Source organism: Saccopteryx leptura, chromosome 7, assembly GCF_036850995.1.
Source record: "Saccopteryx leptura isolate mSacLep1 chromosome 7, mSacLep1_pri_phased_curated, whole genome shotgun sequence".
Classification (NCBI taxonomy): Eukaryota; Metazoa; Chordata; class Mammalia; order Chiroptera; family Emballonuridae; genus Saccopteryx; species Saccopteryx leptura.
The window spans coordinates 15,687,640-15,706,280 of record NC_089509.1 but is presented as its reverse complement, the minus strand read 5'-3'; the positions used below and the strand labels follow the sequence as shown (position 1 = coordinate 15,706,280).

General features: G+C 39.5%; 1 protein-coding gene across 1 annotated transcript in view; it reads left to right on the top strand.

Annotated features, from left to right (window-relative positions):
* Positions 1–18,641, top strand: part of NCKAP5 (NCK associated protein 5) — a 1,041,554-nt gene that overhangs the window by 814,050 nt on the left and 208,863 nt on the right. Inside the window, exon 8 of the mRNA XM_066346570.1 lies at positions 15,400–15,468. Within this exon, the coding sequence (XP_066202667.1) occupies positions 15,400–15,468 (69 nt within the window). The remainder of the gene's footprint in view (positions 1–15,399; positions 15,469–18,641) is intronic.

Sequence of the window (18,641 nt, the reverse complement as noted above, 5' to 3'; positions counted from 1 at the left end):
GCTCGACGGCACCCCTGGCCGCTCCCGTGATTCCTTTTCCTCATAATGGTCTTAGGCAGCTTTCAAAACAGAACAGACTTACTTTCACACATAGGTAGGATATTAATTAATATATTTTTATTCAGTAAGAGGAGGGGAGGCAGAGACAAACTCCCACATGAGCCCTGACCATATCTACCTGGCAAGCCCACTAGGGGATGATGCTCTGCTCATCTGGGTCACTGCTCTATTGCTCAGCAGCTGAGTTCTTCTTAGTGCCTGAGGTGGAGGCCATGGAGCCATCCTCAGCACCCAGGGCCAACTCACTCCAATCAAGCCATAGCTGCAGAAGAGGAAGCGAGAGAGAAAGAGAGAGAGGCAAGAGGGGGTGGGGTTAAGAAGATGATGAGCACTTCTCCTATGTGCCCTGACCAGGAATCGAACCCAGGACATCCACACACCAGGCCAATGCTCCACTACTGAGCCAACCAGCCAGGGCCATAGGTGCGATATAAAGATGAGACTCATGGATATAGATAAAAGTTAAGTGGTTACCGGGTTAGGGCAGTGGGGTGGGGCTTGTGTAAAGGGAAGCAAAGAGGGACAAATATACAATGACATAAAATTATTTGATATTGTGGGCACACAACACAATACAACAGTTCAAATGCTATAGAAATGTTTACCTGAAACCTATGGACTTTTATTGACCAATGTCACCCCATTAAATTTAATATTCTAAATAATATTTTTTAAAAGCACGGACTACCTTGTAATTAGAGATATTTTGGAAGGCTGAGTCTGAAGTTTCATGGTCCACACTCTGAAGTTGTTAAGATGGCATTGTACAATAGTTGGCAAGTGAATTGTTTAAACTGAGTACTCTGATTCAGGGTGGCAATCATAAGAAAGCACACTTTTGGGCCAAAGAGTGATTTTAGAGAAATACTTTTTTCCTAACCTTCTCTGGGCTTGGCTTTGCTGTGTTGAAGGGTTGTCATTGATCTGGGAAGACAGCATTCTGAGGAAGACCAACTTTAGTTGTGGTGATGCAACATTTCTATGACTATGAGTTGGACTTTTCTCTTCTCTTCCTCTCTTTTTCCTTCAGGGAATGGATTTTCTCCTCTTTCTACCTTCTTTTTTCTTCCACACCACCTACCCAAACTCAAGTTCTACTATTTTCTTTGCACATTCGTTTGTTCTTTTTCATCATTCTTGAACCTAAGACTTTATGTGCTGTCTGACATTATTCACTTTCTAGCATAGTTGGATGATTTATTTTTTGATAGTTAATGCAAGCCAGATGTCATTGCATTGGTATTTTGTTCAAAGCTATACCATTTTCATTCATTTTAATGAGAATTTTTGTTGTTATGAATGCTCACTGAGTAGCCTTAATCAAAGGTCTGTATCACCTCTTCAGGGACTATCTTTCCAACTTCACCCAAAATTAATTGATTTTTTTTCTCTGATCCTGTTGCAATATAGCTTTCAATGTGAAAAATTAATTTATTTCTTCTACTAGACAATTTCCTCCTTTATGGCAGCCTCTGTGTTTTATATTCTAGTTCATCTCTTACATATATCTGTTCTAGTTATCTATTGCTGTGTAACCATCAACCCCAAAACTTTGAGATTTAAAATGACATTTTTCTCAACAAACTAGATCAGAAATTTAGAAAGGCCACAGCTGGATCGTTCATCCTGGTTCATGTGGTGTCAGCTAGAGCTAGAAGATTTGTTTTAAGGTGGTTTGTTTATCACATGTCTGCATCTCAGTCATCCATACCCTCTTTCTCTCTCTCTCCACAAGGCATCTGATCCTCCAAGGCCTCCTCACATGGCTTGGGCTTTCAAGATATCAGACTTCTTACAAAGCAGTTCAAGCATCCAAGAGTTAGTGTTCTAAGAGACCATGGTAAAATCTGAAGAACTCATGGGCTAGTCTTCAAGTCTCAAAAATGGCACTTTAGCCACATTCTATTGGTCAAGCCAGTCAGTAAGGCCACCCCAGATTTTAGGAGGTACATCATAAAGAATTTGCAACCATCTTTAATCTACCACTATCACAATACTAATGAAGAGTGAAATTAACATTTATAACTCCGACTATGTACTGCTCAATATGGACAAGTAGAAACTTTAAATATTCTGCCAATTGTCAAAATGTGTCTCATGATGAATACTGTCTTTTTGTTTCTTTTGTGTGTGTGTGTGTTGTATTTTTTTTTTTTTTTGCTTGGAAACCATAGACAAGATGTTAATAAATCAAAGTAGATTGATGTATGCCAAGAGTAAAACTTTATTGCTGTTTAATTTCTCATTTATCTATAAAATATTATTAAAAAGAACCATCAGAATGTATCCTCATGTGTGTATGACCACCACTGAGAGGACATAGGTAAAAGTTCTAATACACTACGTGCACAAACTCATTGATATTAAGTAAATATAAATATCAAACTGAGTTTTAGAATTCACCCAAAACTATAGTAAAAATGCATTCAATTCAATCTTACTCTTTTGAAAAGGATTAGAAGGTATGATTCCTGTCTCAAAGGGTTTAAAGTCTAGCTAGAGAAGATTAATCATGAAACTATTAACTTCAAGTGAAGGCATTATAATTAATTGTTAAAATATTTGGCACTTTCTTATGATGGAGTTTAAACTAATCAACATAGGAGCTATAGTGGAATTTAAAAATCACTATTTGGTTCCCAGACAAGAAGAAGCTGAAGCACTTTATCACCACTAAACCAGTATTATAATAAATGTTGAGGGATACCAAGATGGCAGCAGAGTAGGCAGACACACAGACTTCCAGCTCACAACACCAAACTGGATTATAAATTAATTTAGGAACAAGCAGTGTGACAAACAACTTTGGACTAAAAGAACAGGTCTCAAAAACCAAGGAGCAAAGAAGCCACACCAAGCCTGGTAGGGAGTGTGGGGTGTAGTGGGGGCTCCCCTGCTTCCAGGAGCAGAGGGGGGTAAGGCTGAGAGCCCAAGGGCTCTGATTACAAGGAGAAGAGCAGAAAATATCGCTCACAGCTAGTTGCCTGGGGACCTTGGAAAGAGGTGGGCTGAGAAGACTGGCTTGTCTTCCAAAAGGAAAGGGGAGAGAGAGAGAGACAGACAGTGGCAGGCAGAAGAATGCATGGGATGACCTGAGAAGCTGACTCATCCAATGCAGAGGTGGCCATAGCTGGGGGAAGGGTTGATCCCTTCACATAGCACAAGCCTAAAATTGTTCCAGGTGATCCACCTCCAGAAAGCTCTCCAGCTCCACTCAGTGCAAAAAGACAAAGCTGAAAACACGAAGTTGGGAGGAGGAGCAGTAACTCAGGTCTCCATGGAGATCTGAGATACACCTCCCCCTACTGAAGCTGAGAAAGCATCCAGACCCAGAAGAGTAGCTGGTAGAGTCTCAGAAGTTACACGCACCACATTCCAGGATACACTTTCAAATAAGTCTCCTGCTGAGATCAGTAAACAAGATTACCACTGAGTTAAGAAAACAGAGAACAAAACCAACAAATCAAGACTTCAAAGCAGCTCTCCTAGGTAAGGAGACCACAACTGGAAGAAGACTACAAGTCATACATAATGGGAAGGCAGAGAAGCATAAGTCATATGTTTCAACAAGATAAATCCTCAGAAAAAGTCCTGGATGAATCAGAAGTAATCAAATTACCAGATGCAGAGTGTAAAATAATGATTGTTAGGATGCTTAAGGATCTCCAAGCTACGGTGGATGAACTTAATGAACACCTCAATAAAGAAATTGTAAGCATCAAAAAGGACACAGAAATCATAAAGAAGAACCAGACAGAAATGACAAGCACAATATCAGAAATGAAGACTACACTGGAAGGAATTAAAAGCAGGCTGGATGAAGCAGAGGATTGAATCAGCAACTTAGTTTTAGAGGACAAGATAAGTGAAAGCACGGAAGCAGAAAAGCAAAAAGAAAAGAGGATTAAAAAGTCTGAGGAAATGCTAAGAGAGCTCTGTGACAACATGAAGAGAAATAATATCTGCATAATAGGGGTTTCTGAAGGACAAGAGAAAGAACAAGGAAGAGAAGCTCTTTGAAGAAACTATAGCTGAAAAGTTCCCTAAATTGATGAAGAAAAGAGTCACACAAGTTCAAGAAGCAGAGAGAACCCCATTAAAAAAGAACCCAAAGAGACCCACACCAAGACATATCATAATCAAAATACCAAAGCTAAGAGATAAAGAAAGAATTTTAAAAGCTGTAAGAGAAAAACAGTCAATGACCTACAAAGGAACGCCCATAAGGATGATATCTGACTTCTCAATAGAAACACATGAGGCCAGAAGGGAATGGCAAGAAATATTCAAAGTAATGCAGAACAAGAACCTACAACCAAGACTTCTTTATCCAGCAAGACTATCATTTAAAATTGAAGGAGAAATAAAAAGCTTCCCAGACAAAAACAAAAACAAAACTCAAGGAATTCATCACAACCAAACCAATGCTGCAAGAAATGTTAAGGGGCCTGCTGTAGATAGAACAAAGCAGGGAAAAATATATATATTAAAAGAGGAATATAGATTTAAAGAAAAAAATGGCAATAAACAACTACATAAAATAATAGCCTTAAATGTAAATGGATTAAATGCTCCAATCAAAGACATAAGGTAGCTGCATGAATAAGAAAACAGGACCAGTTCATATGCTGCCTACAGGAGACCCACCACAAAACAAAAGATACACATAGACTGAAAGTAAAAGGAATGAAAAAAATATTTCATGCAAATAGAAATGAAAAGAAAGCTGGGGTAGCAATACTTATATCTGACAAAGTAGACTTTAAAACAAAGACTATAGTAAGGAATAAAGAAGGTACATAATGATAAAAGGAACAATCCAACAGGAAGATAAAACCATTATAAATATCAATGCACCTAATATAGGAGCACCTAAATATATAAAGCAGATTTTGATGGATATAAAGGGAGAGATTAACAGCAATACTATAATAGTAGGGGATTTCAATACCCCACTAACATCAATGGATAGATCCTCAAGAAAGAAAATTAAAGAAACAACAGACTTAAAGGACACACTAGATCAACTGGATTTAATAGATATCTTCAAAACCTTTCACCTTAAAGCAGCAGAATATACTTTTTTTCAAGTGCGCATGGTACGTTCTCTAGGATAGACCACATATTAGGGCATAAAATGAGTCTCAACAAGTAAAGAAGATTGAAACCATATCAAGCATCTTCTCTGACAACAATGGCATGAAACTAGAATAGAAAAACTGAAAAACAATCAAACACTTGAAAATTAAACAGCATGTTATTAAATAATGAATAGATCAACAATGTGATCAAAGAAGAAATAAAAAATTTCCTTGAAACAAATGAAAATGAGCATACAACAACTCAAAATCTGTGGGACACAGCAAAAGCAGTCCTGAGAGGGAAGTTTATAGCATTACAGGCAAACCTTAAGAAGCTAGGAAAAGCTCAAATAAACAACTTAATCCTGCAACTAAAAGAACTAGATAAAGAACAGCAAGTAAAGCCTAGAAGAAGTAGAAGGAAGGAAATAATAAAGATTAGAGCAGAAATAAATGACATAGAGACTAAACAATACAGAGGATCAATGAAACCAAAAGCTGGTTCTTTGAAAAAGCAAACAATATCAATGAACCCTTAGCCAGGCTCACCAAGAAAAAAAGAGAAAGAACTCAAATTAATAAAATTAGATATGAAGGTAGAGAAGTAACAACAAACACAACAGAAATACAAAGGATTGTAAAAAAATGAAGAACTATATGCCAAAAAATTAGACAGACTAGGTGAAATGGACAAATTTCTTGAAAAATATAATTTTTCAAAAATCAATCTGGAAGAATCAGAAAACTTAAACAGACCGATTACAACCAATGAGATGAAACAGTCATCAAAACCTCCCAACAAACAAAAGCCCTGGGCCAGATGGCTTTACAGGAGAATTCTACCAAACATTCAAAGAAGAACTAACTCCTATCCTTCTCAAGGTATTTCAAAAAATTCGAGGAGGGAAAACTTCCAAACTCCTTTTATGAGGCGAGCATAATTCTGATTCCAAAACCAGGCAAAGACAACACAGGCCTATATCCCTGATGAATTTAGATGCTAAAATCCTCAACAAAATATTAGCAAACCGATCCAGCAGTACATGAAAAAAGTTACACATCATGATCAAGTGGGATTTATTCTGGGAGGCAAGGCTGGTACAATATTTGAAAATCATTCAATGTGATTCATCACTTAAACAAAAGGAAGGACAAAAACCACATGATAATATCAATAGATGCAGAAAAAGCATTTGATAAAATCTAGCACCCATTTATGATCAAAACTGTCAGCAAAGTGGGAATACAGGTAACATACCTCAACATGATAAAGGCCATCTATGACAGGCCCACAGCCAACATCATACTCAATGAGCAAAAGTTAAAAGCAATCCCCTTAAGATCAGGAACAAGGCAGGGGTGCCCCCTTTCACCACTCTTATTCAATACAATACTGGAAGTCCTAGCCACAGCAATCAGACAAGAAGAAGAAATAAAAGGCATCCAAATTAGAAATGAAGAAGTAAAACTATCATTATTTGCATTTGATATGATACTGTACCTAGAAAACCCTAAAGTCATAGTTAAAAAAACTACTGAACCTGATAAATGAATTCAGCAAGGTGTCAGGATATAAAATTAATACTCAGAAATCAGAGGCATTTTTATACACCAACGATGATCTATCTGAAAGAGCAATTAAGAAAACAATCCCCTTCACTATTGCAACAAAAGAAATAAAATACCTAGGAGTAAATTTAACCAAGGAGGTTAAAGATTTGTACTCAGAAAATTATAAAACATTGATAAAAGAAATCAAAGAAGATACAAACATGTGGAAGCATATACCATGTTCATGGCTAGGAAGAATAAACATCATTAAAATGTCCATATTATCTAAAGCAATTTATAAATTCAGTGCAATTCCTATTAAAATACCAATGACATACTTCAAAGATATAGAACAAATATTCCAAAAATTTATATGGAACCAAAAAGGAACACGAATAGCCTCAGCAATCTTGAAAAAGAAGAATAAAGTGGGTGGTATCACACTTCCTGATATCATGTTATACTACAAGGCTATTGTACTCAAAACAACCTGGTACTGGCATAAGAACAGGCATATAGATCAATGGAACAGAACAGACAACCCAGAAATAAACCTGCACCTTTATGAACAATTGAGAGTTGACAAGGGTGGTGATAGCATACAATGCAGTAAAGACAGTCTCTTTAACAAATGGTGTTGGGAAAATTGAACAGCTACCTGCAAAAAAATAAAACTAGACCACCAACTTCACCATTCACAAAAATAAACTGGATAAAAGACTTAAATGTGAGTCATGAAACAATAAGTATCCCAGAGGAAAACAGGCAATAAACTCTCCAACATCTCTCACAGCAATATATTTGCTGATTTATGTCCACTTACAATAAAGGACAAGATAAACAAATGGAACTATATCAAACTAAAAAGGTTTTGTACAGATAAAGACAATATGAACAAAATAAAAATGCAAACCACACAATTCAACAATACGTCTGATAAGGGGTTAATAACCAAAATTTATAAAGAACTTATAAGAAGTTCTTCCTGTTATCAGGAAGATAAACAGTCCAATCAAAAATGGGCAAAAGAAATGAATAGACACTTTTCCAAAGAGAACATACAGATGGCCAGTAGGAAAAAATGAAAAAATGCTCAACATTGCTAATTATTAGAGAAATGCAAATTAAAACCACAAAGAGATATCACCTCACCCCAGTAAGAATGGCGCTTATCAACAAAACAACACAGAATAAGTGCTGGCGAGGATGTGGAAAAAAGGGAACCCTCCTGCACTGCTGGTGGGAATGCCGACTGGTGCAGCCACTGTGGAAAACAGTATGGAGATTCCTCAAAAAATTAAAAATCAAACTGCCTTTTTACCCAGCCATCCCACTTTTAGGAATATATCCCAAGAACACTACATCAATGATTCAAAAGGAGAAATGCACCCCCATGTTTATGGCAGCATTGTTTACAATAGCCAAGATCTGGAAACAGCCCAAGTGTCCAACAGTGGACGAATGGATTAAAAATCAGTGGTACATATACACAATGGAATACTATGGGGCCATGAAAAAGAAGGAAATCTTACCTTTTGTGACAACATGAATGGACCTGGAAACTATTATGCTAAGTGAAATAAGCCAGGCAGAGAAAGAAAAATATCATATAACCTCACTCATATGAGGAATCTGATGAACAATATGAACTGAGGTGCGGAATAGAGACAGAGGAGGGATCGAAGGATCCAGAAGGAAAGCAGACAGAGGGAAAGGGGATGATAGGGTGATAGGATGGGACGAGAGCAGAAAAGCAAATCCTGGAGGGAAGGGGGGAGGGCATTAGCAGGAGGGGGACAAGGGGAATGTACTGGGGAACACAGGGGAGGAGAGAATGTATTCAGTGGTGACACTAGAATCTAGGTAAACACAATAAATTAATAAAAAATGAAAAAAAAAACAAGAAATATTGAAGGGCTTTCATTAAGAGGAAGAAAGAAAAGAATGGAAAAGATGAATAATAAAATGGCAAGAACCACATACTTACCATTTACTTTTAAATGGAAATGGATTAAACGCTCCAATCAAAAGACATCAGTGACTTTTGACTGAATGCCAAAAGAATGGATAAGAAAACCAGAACCATGCATATGCTGCTTATAAGACACCTACATTATTATTTTTAAATTTCTTTACTTGATTGATTTTAGAGAGAAAGGAAGGAAGAGGGAAAGGGAGAAGCATTGATTTGTTGTTCCACTCATTTATGCATTTATTGTTGGATTGTTTTATGTGCCCTGAGTGGGGATTGTACCCACAATCTTGGCATATCTAGACAACGCTCTGACTGAATTCCCTGGCCAGGGCAAGAGACTAACTTTAGATTGAAAGACACCCAGATTGAAAATAAAGGGATGGAGAAAGATATTTTATACGAATGGAAACAAAGAAAAAAGCTAGGGTAGCAATACTTATATCAGACAAAGTAGATTTAAAAGCAAAGGCTATAAGAAGAGATGAAGAAGGACCCAGCAATTCCACTTCTGGGTATTTACCTCAAGAAACCCAAACCACTTTTTGAAAAGACATATGCATCCCTATGTTCATTACATCATTATCTACAATAACCAAAATATAGAAGCAACCAAAGTGCCCATCTATAGATGAATGGATAAAGAAGATGCAGTACATACTTACAATGGAATATTACTCAAAGTGAAATCTTTTCATTTGCAACAACATGGATGGACCTAGAACGTATTATGCTGAGCGAAATAAGTCAGACAGAGAAAGACAAATACCACGTGATTTCATGTATATATGTAATCTAAAATAAATAAATAAGCAAACAAAACAGAAACAAACTCATATAATAGATACAGAGAACATTTTGATGGGTGCCAGTTGGGAGAGGGGTGGGGGGTGGGTGATAAAGGAGACGGATGGCAATGTATAAGTTGCCAATTATAAAAAGAGTCATGGTAATAATGTACAGTATAGGGAATATAGTCAATAATATTGTAGGAAGTATGTATGGTGGCAGATATATACTAGGCTTACTGGGTGATCACTTATTAGTCAGTTGTATTAATGTCTAATCACTATGTTGTATACTTGAAACTAATATGATATGTAGGTAATTTAAAATAAAAATTAAAAAATAAAAATTACTATTTGGTAATCAACACTGTAATAATAGTTTCAGGCAAAAATAATTATGAATATGCCTGACCAGGCGGTGGCGCAGTGGATAGAGCGTCGGACTGGGATGCGGAGGACCCAGGTTCGAGACCCCGAGGTCGCCAGCTTGAGCATGGGCTCATCTGGTTTGAGCAAAGCTCACCAGCTCGGACCCAAGGTCGCTGGCTCAAGCAAGGGGTTACTTGGTCTGCTGTAGCTCCATGGTCAAGGCACATATGAGAAAGCAATCAATGAACAACTAAGGTATTGCAATGAAAAACTGATGATTGATGCTTCTCATCTCTCTCCATTCCTGTCTGTCTGTCCCTATCTATCCCTCTCTCTGACTCTCTCTTTGTAAAAATATATATACACACACACACACACACACACATACATACATACACAGCGTGTCCGTAAAGTCATGGTGCACTTTTGACCAGTCACAGGAAAGCAACAAAAGATAGAAATGTGAAATCTGCACCAAATAAAAGGAAAACCCTCCCAGTTTCTGTGGGATGATGTGGCAGCATGTGCGCATGCGCAGATGATGACGTAACACCGTTTATACAGTGGAGCAGCCCACGGCCATGCCAGTCGAGATGTGGACGGTACAGAGGAAAGTTCAGTGTGTTCTGTGGCTCGCTAAATTTGAATCCATGACCAAAGTGCAATGTGAATATCGGCGCGTTTATAACGAAGCGGCACCATATAAGAATAACATTACTCGGTGGGATAAGCAGTTGAAGGAAACCGGCAGTTTGGTGGAGAAACCCCGTTCTGGTAGGCCATCAGTCAGTGACGAGTCTGTAGAGGCTCTATGGGATAGCTACCTAAGGAGCCCTAAAAAATCTGTGCGTGAGCCCACATGGAACTGCACTGAATAGGTATGAAACTGGGAGAGTTTTCCTTTTATTTGGTGCAGATTTTACATTTCTATTGTCTTTTGTTGCTTTCCTGTGACTGGTCAAAAGTGCACCATGACTTTACGGACACACTGTATATAATAATTATGAATAGATACTAAAGTTAATGAATGGAAGAGTGAATATTCAGATATTTGCACAATCTCAGAAACTTTGCATGTTTACATAGGTTTAACTAATTCCTAGAATGTATTTACTGGTTACAAAGGGAAGTGAATAACTTCTTAGTGGAGAGATCCGGTAGATCCTAACCTAAGCAAGTGATCAAAGTTAACATATAATAATGGGATAAATCGGTACCATCTGCCTCATGTCACGGTGCTCTGAGGACAGGATATTATTGTTGTAGTATTCTTGCCAAAAATACTTCATCTAACCATGAAGAAACATCAAACAAAGTCAAATTAAAGGAAATTCTACAAAATAACTGACCTATACTCTTGTATAAAATGTCGATTGTGAAATATGAAAGAACTAGTCCATATTACAGAAGAATAAAGAGAAATGTGTGCTTCTCCTGCACGCCCTGCCCAGGAATCGAGCCTGGTGTATCCATACCCCAGCTGACGCTCTATCACTAAGCCAACCAGCCAGGCTCTCATTATTTTTTTTTAATCACATTCAGTTTGAGGATTTCTTTTCTTGCTTTTTCCCCCCTGCTGTCTCATGTTGGTAGCTGGTTAATCCTGAATTTCTCATAACTGCACATGGATGAAAGAAAACCATGAGTTCAAGATTATTTTAACTTCACTAAAATAATTGTTAATATCTCCATTGTCCCCTGAGATATGTAAGATTATATCAATCAAATGGGGCTCTGTGACTGAACACGATAACCATAAATGTGACTATTGCATCTTTACTAGCACCCTTTGAGTGTTTAATTTACTTGCCTGTAATAGATTGTCAGAGAGTTGTAAATGCGAGGCAGGCAGTGTACACGGTGTAATGATGGTAATTGTCTGAATGGATCGAAGGTAGTGTTAATGTAGTGTGATAGTATGGGTAGGAGCAAGATACAGATATCCCATATAAATACCCATTTTCAGCTTTATTTCCTTACCAGTTTTTTCAAAGACATTTAAAGCAAAGCAACGTAAACCAGCATTGTAGTTCTCCCCTTATTTCCTCCTATTACCCTACTAGAACCAGCGGACTTCACAAAAGCTGGATTTCTACTAAGAAATCTTGCAGTGGGCTCATAGAATTGGAATTTCAGCAGTTTCCCCTCACATCGTGGTGTCCAAATATTTGATCTGGAAGTCACTCTGCAGGTTGGCGGGTTTGTTTCCTTCATATATTGCCTAAGAACTGCAAACCCAGCGAGGCTGAGTGACTTGTTGAGGGTTAGACGAGCTGGCGTCGCCCTGAACACTGCAGGGGAGCGAGACGGGAACCTGGGAGCAGCCCTCCCTCCTGGGCTGGGTAGGGAAACGAGAAGTTACACCAGCTGCAGGTACAGAAGAGGTTCAATTGACAGGCTGAAGCAACCCCCGAGGAAGACAGCAGCATGTCAGGAAGAGTCTGCAGTTTAGCTTGAGAGGGGAATAAAGAGAGAAAACAATCCGTGCATAACCAGTGCTTTCCAAGTTCAGATGGTCAGTGCGAGGGTAGAGGATTGGGTTCTGTGCTGTGCCCATGAGGGGAATGGAACCAAACATTGTGAAATCTCAGCTCGGGGACAGACATGTTGGGGGTGCTGCTGAAACAGGGATTTGAGCCCAGAGGGACGAGGTTGAAGCCAAGGATTAGAACTGAAACCTGAAGAAGAAACAGGGGTTTGACTCCTGGGGCTCAGACTATAACTAAGGTTAAGATGATGCGGTGACAAGAGCAGCTCCAAGCAGACTCTCCCTCGGTGCTTTTCCTCAACTTTTGTGCCCATCCTGGTTCAGACATTTGACCCGAGCTTCACTGCTAAGTAACAAACTGGCCTATATCTGAAACTTATGATGCATCCGCACAAATAAAACCACACATAACCATGACTTTTGCATTACCAGAAAATAGAACGCTAGAACTTCAGATTCCTCTAAGGAGATAAGTAAACACCAAATACCCACAGCCCTATGGCTGTGAGCCTTATGTCCCTGGAGGTGGTAGCAGAGGCTGTGAGGAAGGCACCTCCGGAACGAGAAGGTCTCGCAGCACATGCTCAGTGCTGACTGCAGATGGAGCTTAGTGGTTCCCAGGCTGGCTGTGGGCGGGGGCTCCTGGATTTGTGGGGCCTCAGGGGGCTGTGTCAGAGAGGCAGCATTCCCAGGGAGAAGGAAGCAAAGAGGAAAGGGGAGGTGCCATTGGGAAATGTGGTTGTGAAGGGAAAAGGAAGAGGGAAAATTGTAAGGTGCTCTAGAAATAAAAGAGAAGTGTAAGACTAACCTCTCCAATCATCAGCCAGTGAAGAGGCTAAAACAAAGATAAGGGCAGAAGTTAGAGAGCAACACCTGAACCTGGAATGCACCGATAAAGTAGAAAGGGAGATGGAGGGGGAAGGACATGTTGACTGTAACATATAAGAGGAGGGAGTCAGGGACATGTTTTTAACCAGATAGTAACAGATAAAGTAAGACACAAAAGGAGTCATGAACTTGTAAGGTGTAGATGTAAATGGGGTTGAGGGTAGGAGGGGTACGTCACTGAGTGTAGCGTTTAGTGTGGTTTTGACTTTTGGAATCATGTTAATGTTTTTCCATGGTAAAAAATAAAAAATAAAAATAAAACAAAATAAAATAAAATGCAACCAACGAGAAGAGGACAGGTTAAATTTGAATACTATCAGAAACACATAAGGTGAACTGAATTCCAAATAAATAACATAACCACACTAATGTCAGGGTGTACCAATCTAGTAACTTTTGAGCAGTATTTTTGCTATATAATTTCATTCTAAAAGAGAAAAACAATGTGACTTTTTTTTAGAGAATTATATATTTATTATATGAATTCCAACATGTATCAATATATTGTTTTGAATAAAATAACATTAATATAATACATATATTATAACATTTACTGCTTTAACTCATGGTTCCTTCTAAGCTGTGCACATCTCCAGGGCAGAGACATGGTCCTTTTGTTGCTGTGTTCTGAGCTGGCTAGAAGTATCCAGGGGAGGCTAAGGATCTGCTGAAAAGGCGGTAGAAATCGTCCCTGCATTGGCTGGGAAGGCACGCAGCTCATCTCCAAGGTCATTTCCAATTTGAGAGATGTGAGATTCTATAAACATGTAAAAACAAAGAGAAATATTTAAAAATTGAAACTTCTGATTTGCATATTGACTTCAATATTATTGACAGCTGGTAGACTGTGCCGCACATGATGTGACTTCTTAATACTATTTTTGTAGTGTTAAAAATGTATGTACTGTAGGATTGAAGAGTTTTGATGTTATGTATGTATTTTCTGAACTTGAAAACGAAACTGTGGCTTTTTAAAGAGAATATCTTTGTTATTAGGACACAGAGAAGTTTTAAGGGTCAAGAGAATCATGTCTGCAACTTACTCTCAAGTTGTAGAAAAAAACGGAAGTGAAAGAGAATGATATAGCTAATGCAGAAAAATGATAACAATTGGTGAATCTGAGGGAAAGGTGGCAATTCTTCATACTATTCTTGCAAGTCATCTGTAAGTTTGAAAATATTTCCAAGTCATTTTTTAGATAATTGATAGGAAAAGACTATAAAGGAAAAATGTTGATTTCTGTACCACCTAAAAATTATAGCATAATTTTGAAAGAATTGTTTCAGAGCTCTATCCCTCCCCCCCCAAATGTTGTAGGAAAGGGGTTGGTAGAGCCATGTTTGCTTCAGGGAGTGGGGCTGTGGTGGTCACTACCTCCCCCTTTTCTCTTTACTTCCTTCTCCCCAGAAAGGGTAACTCGCACAGTTCAGAATTTGCGCTAGGGCCAACCATGGCGGAAATGGACCCAGATCACTCCTTATGCCACCATGCCATGCTCCTCCTAAAATCTACTATACTTATTCTAATTACTGTTTTCCCTAATTATTCTACATAGTAACCTAGTAACCATATTCCACCTAGTATCTTATAATAATGAATGTGGCATTCAGATACCCATATGGCTCTGAGGTGCAGGAAAACAGTAATTCTAAAACAAGAGTGACAGGAAGTAAGACTCTTTAAGTATAATTCAATTCTTAAATTTCTCATTATATATTCTTATGATCAGAAGTTATTGATTAACCAAAAAAACAGCATGTTTAGTTTGCATTTGGAATTTTGCTTTTGTGAATTGATGCGAGATTCTTTTCTGTGGCCTGAACAGATGCTGGCCTATGGGGCTGTGAAGGATCATAATGAAGCAGACAGATATTTCTTACATGTACTTTTCATAGAATGAAATAAACATTGTAATCTTTTCATAGAACCACTCTCAATCCAGCCATGATTTGATTCCCTACCTGTTCAGAATATCAAATTTTACATTGCTTTAAAGGGCAATGTATTTTTGTAAAGCAGGTGATAAGACAGACGTCATCCCTGAGATATTAATAACAGTAGTCAGAGCAAACTTGTCAAAGGCTCTTCTGAAAGGTTGTTTTAGATCCTGAGGAAGTATATTTAGTAATTCTATTGAGTATGTTGTCACATAATACAACATTTCATTGATTTATTTGTATTATTTTTGTATCTTACTGCAGGCAGAGAATTCAGCATTGGCTTTGGAAAATGAAAATCAAAGGGAACAGTATGAGCGATGTCTTGATGAAGTAAGTGGAATGGAGAGCTCCTGACAAGAGGGTGCACTGCTTAGAATTTCCTTAGTCAGATCTTAATCCGCATCCATTAGTGGGCTCCGCAGACACAGCGTTTGTCCTCCAGAGGAAGGTTGTGAGCGTGTGTGCACGGGGCAGGAAGGTCAGCGGTTCCATCCCCTTCCCCTCCCTCTTCCCGCCTCTCCCATCCCATTATACAGGCATCTCTAAATCCCCTCTGGATACTGTTTGAGATTCCTAGGGCATGGCAGGGGTGTGCCTCGCTGTGTGATGAATCCCTCCATCCAGAGAGTGTGATCCTGGCCTGTGAATGGGGCTGTGGCAGGGCATGGTGCCCCTCCCACAGGATGCCATTCCTGAAAATGCTGAACTACAGCTGCGCGGGCGGGGATGGCGTGCACAGCTGTCAGCCAGAGAGGAGAAATCAGTGAGAGCAAGCCTGGGTGGAAAGGAGGGTGAAGAAGAAAGTTGGAGCAAATGGAAGAAGATAGGAACCACCCAGGAGTGAACTTGAAAGATATTACTTGATGATAACAAAGAGGCGGAGGCAAAGTTGGTGGGTGTTTCATAATTCCTGAGGGGCGAGGGGAAACTGACGTTGAGTGAGGGCCCTGCTCTCCCCCCGTCGTCTGAGCATTAGAGGGAGCGTGCCCAGTCTGCTGCGCCGTCCACAGGACTGGCTGTCACCTCCCGGGCACACTCTCATCCGAGGCTTTGTTGGTAATTAGACTTACTAGCTTAATGGGATGACTTTTTTGAACTGTCTGCCCAGTACCGTAACACTTGCACTTGTCCTTCTAGTAGATTCAGTTTGAGAGTTGTCAAGATATAGCTGACACAGATTTTAAGAGAATAAGGAAAGTATGGGTTCTATTACCTTACCAGAAGAAACTAGCAATGTATCATCAGTCTTTTCTTCCTCACTAAGAATTGGGAAAACCTTTTCCAACAAACTCCTTTTAATCTTTTTATCCCCTTCTGCCCCCTGACAGTCCTCCCACCCACTGTCCCATAATGTGAAGGGTTATACTATGGAGAACACAGTCTCAGATCCCAGTTCTGACATGGGCACCGGCACATACAGCTCTCTGCTCACTTCCAACGGAAGGTGGCCTCCCCCTCAGAGGCAGGTGCTCACTGTTCGCCTACACGGTGATTCTTAAATGTCATCCTGGGCCAGCAGCATCACCTGGATTCTTGTTAGAAATGCAAATTCTCAGGTCCCACCCTGAACCTGTATAACCAGGGCTACTGGGCGAGGGCCAGCAGGGGCTCCGTGTGTCAGCAAGCCCTCCGGTGACGGTGACGCTGAAGCCCCCTACAGTTTGAGCACTGCAGTCCTCATTACACAGACCGCTTTGCATGCTGTTTACTGTATATGGGGAAGAAGTCTCACAATGTCCTATAGAAATGGTTTTTAATTGTTTAATATTTAATAGTTAAATTATTTAACGTTTCCAGCCATATGTATTAGTTACTCAAAATGGCATCGGCATTTCTCTGCACTGTCAGGACTTAAAAAAAAACTCAGCAATCTTTACAATGTCCAAAGCTGAAATTGGCATGAAAGGGAAAATGATGATTCAGAGTCCAGTGAGACCAGTTGAGCACTTCTTACCCCTGTTCCCCAGGTCCTTGGTCCCATCAGAGTTTAGGGCAAGAGAGACCAAATAGAACCAAGGATATTTAAAGGAACAAACATTGCCCTTGGGTCATATGTATTGATCAGCAAAGCTTTACTTTAATCTTCTGTACAAAACTTTCCAATGAGACTTCATCTGTATTCAGAAGTCAAATTTGTGTAACTCACACCACGGTAAAGTCATTGCTGCAGCTCTCCTACAAGTCACCCCTCCCCGTCAATCAAAAAGCTTACAGCATTTCTTTAAGGAAACTTGTATTCTGTTTTCCTTATGTCCCCTCTGCATGCATTCTGAAGTTTTCATCAGAAAGTGTTGGGCAAACATAAGTTTGCACTCACAAAATCATTTCATGTAAAGTTTCCATTGAAGACAGATATTTTTAGAGGGAGCGTTCCTCTGTTCTTAATTGCAAACATTAACTGTTGCCAGGGAGGTGATTTGCAACAAAGCAGCACCTTTGAGCAATACAGATGTTTTGTATTCATGAATACTGGCTCCTGATTACACATGCCAGTTGTTTTGTAAGTAATTGCGTTGGGATAGACAGTCCGTTTCCATGCATTGTAAGAGAATGTTCTCACAGGGATGCTTGAATATAGTAGTACTGCCAACTGGAAATTCTTTTCAAGGTGTTTTATCTTAATTAGACAAACTAACAAGGTAAGGTCTCATGTAAGTTATTTCCTTGCTAGTGGGTTTCAGAAAATGTACACAGATGAATAAAGTATAAATATAAATGTTCTTCAGTCCCTTTTCACTGCTTGTTATTTTCTGGGAAATGAAAAATATATTGAGAATTTGGGGAAAACACTTGAGAGTCAGAAATTCCCTCTGTGTGTTCCAATAAAATGGTGTGTTTATTCAGGAGAAAATAGATCCACATGTATAGTACACACATGCGCACGCACACACGGGCTTGCTAGCCAGGCATGTGCACACACACAGTGCACGCACACTTGACCACTTCCCCATCACCTCTACTGCCATCTCGCTCCTCATCACCCCGCCTTGCAATGCAAAGGCGAAACCAAGGATGGATCTTGACCTTTCTTGAGGGTCAGGTTGCAGTGTTTGAGTCTAATACCTTTGCCTTCTATTTGACAAACAAGTTTACTGGCAAGCAATGAATAGCTATTCATTCTCGGTATTGCCTTGACCAGTCCCTCTAAGACCAATTCAACCCCAAGTAGACAAGTGTAATGACGCATATAAAATAATAAAATAGCATTTCCTCGAACTGCTACCTTGCATTTAGATGGATTCAGTTGTGTCGTACAAATCTTTGTTGGGAATGAACCTCACCCAGGCCCTGGGAGCTCAAGGTGACTCCAGCCTAGGAGAGTGAAGGGGGGTGAATCACAGAGGAATTGTGTGGGGGGACTCGCAGGGAAGGTGAGGTGCCTTGGGGACTCAGAGAACACAAGCACAGTCACCAAAGGGCAGGAGTGGTGGGTGGGTGGGCAGGTGGTGAAGGGCAGAACTGAAAAGGGTCTTTAGCAGAAGCTGGAGCAGGTGAAGTTTGCG